The sequence below is a fragment of the Austrofundulus limnaeus genome, unplaced genomic scaffold (genome assembly GCF_001266775.1).
Source record: "Austrofundulus limnaeus strain Quisiro unplaced genomic scaffold, Austrofundulus_limnaeus-1.0 Scaffold20, whole genome shotgun sequence".
In the NCBI taxonomy this organism is placed as follows: domain Eukaryota; kingdom Metazoa; phylum Chordata; class Actinopteri; order Cyprinodontiformes; family Rivulidae; genus Austrofundulus; species Austrofundulus limnaeus.
The window spans coordinates 1536191-1537679 of record NW_013952422.1 but is presented as its reverse complement, the minus strand read 5'-3'; the positions used below and the strand labels follow the sequence as shown (position 1 = coordinate 1537679).

At 42.8% G+C, this 1489-nt stretch overlaps 1 protein-coding gene across 1 annotated transcript in view; it reads left to right on the top strand.

Moving 5' to 3' along the window:
* LOC106514488 (prolactin-releasing peptide receptor) overlaps positions 1–1094 on the top strand; it is a 9845-nt gene extending 8751 nt beyond the window's left edge. The window contains exon 3 of the mRNA XM_014003781.1: positions 209–1094. Within this exon, the coding sequence (XP_013859235.1) occupies positions 209–842 (634 nt within the window). The 3' untranslated portion in view covers positions 843–1094. The remainder of the gene's footprint in view (positions 1–208) is intronic.
* The last annotated feature ends 395 nt before the right edge of the window (positions 1095–1489 follow it).

Below are 1489 nucleotides of genomic sequence, written 5' to 3'. Positions count from 1 at the left end.
TAAACTATGACATTTATAAATGTATGAATCATATGGTGAAAAACTGACTTTGAAAACTAAATCTGTTCTTTTTTTCACATAAAAGGCTAAATAAAACAAAAATATTGGTGGTAATTTTTGACTGTGTAACTTTACAAACGGCACCCCGTGAATCCACGTAACTCTGTATATTTTGTGTCGTATTGAAACTTTGCTCTGACTCTTGCAGATATTATGCAACTGTTCACCCTCTGAAGAAGCGGACCACGGTGGCGACCTGTGCCTATGTCCTCGCTGGAATCTGGCTGCTGTCTTGCGGCCTGGTGGCTCCGGCTGTGACGCACACCTATCATGTGGAGTTCAAGGAGGAAGGCTTCACTATCTGTGAAGAGTTCTGGTTGGGCCAGGAGAAAGAAAGACGGGCTTACGCGTACAGCACCCTGTTGATCACCTACGTTCTTCCACTGTCGGCTGTTTTTGTGTCGTACCTCTGCATCACTGTCAAACTGAAGAAATGTGTCGCGCCTGGCAACAGGACACAGGACCAGGTGGGCGTCCACCAGGCCCGGAAAAGGAAGATCTTCCGCCTGGTTGCACTCCTGGTCTCCGCCTTCGCCGTCTGCTGGCTTCCTATTCACGTGTTCAACGTGCTCAGAGACATTGACATCCACCTGATAAACAAGCGCTACTTTTTGCTCATCCAGCTGCTGTGCCACCTGTGTGCCATGAGCTCGTCTTGTTGCAACCCTTTCCTCTATGCATGGCTGCACGACCGCTTCCGCTCCGAGCTAAGAAAGATGCTCCACTGCCATCATCGCATCGGGATTCCAGCCAGTCACTGTGCTGCAGGCGTGGTTTTATAATCATCCCTCTTCTTTAATTAGAGCAACTTCCTTGTTCATTTTCTGCAGATGAAAGCGTTGGCCACAACATTCATTACTGTAAACTATGTAATCCAGCCATCAGTCATGCTGTGTAAAAACACACACACAAAAAAATAGATCTGTGTTCTGGTGATGAGGGCTGATGCCCCTGCAGGAACTGACCTACATTTGGACAAGTTCATAAACAAAATATGTGGTTTTCACAGCAGGAAGTTGGTCTAGACATTTCTTTTAAAAGCTTCAAATTATGTTTTTTTTTTTTTTTTTTTTGTCAAAACAAGAATTCTCTGGTGAAATTTCTCCTTTTGCTCCTTACGTTCAGGGGTGTAAATAGTCAGAAACCCCGAATTCAAACACAGACCTCCTTTCAGCAGCAGATGGCTTTATTTTTCTATTTTAGGCAGGAAAACACTGGAACTATTTCTACATTAAACAAACTTACCTGTTCATTTAGCGTTCAAATCCATTAAAATGATCATTCAGATTTTGTGAAGCAGTTTTGTGCAAAGCTTATGAACAAAAAACTGTACCTGTTGCAGATAATTCTTTAAATGGCTTCAGTTTGGAGGAAAAGAATTTAACTCTGATCAAAAAGATTAGCTAATGACTAGAATAACTGTTTAATG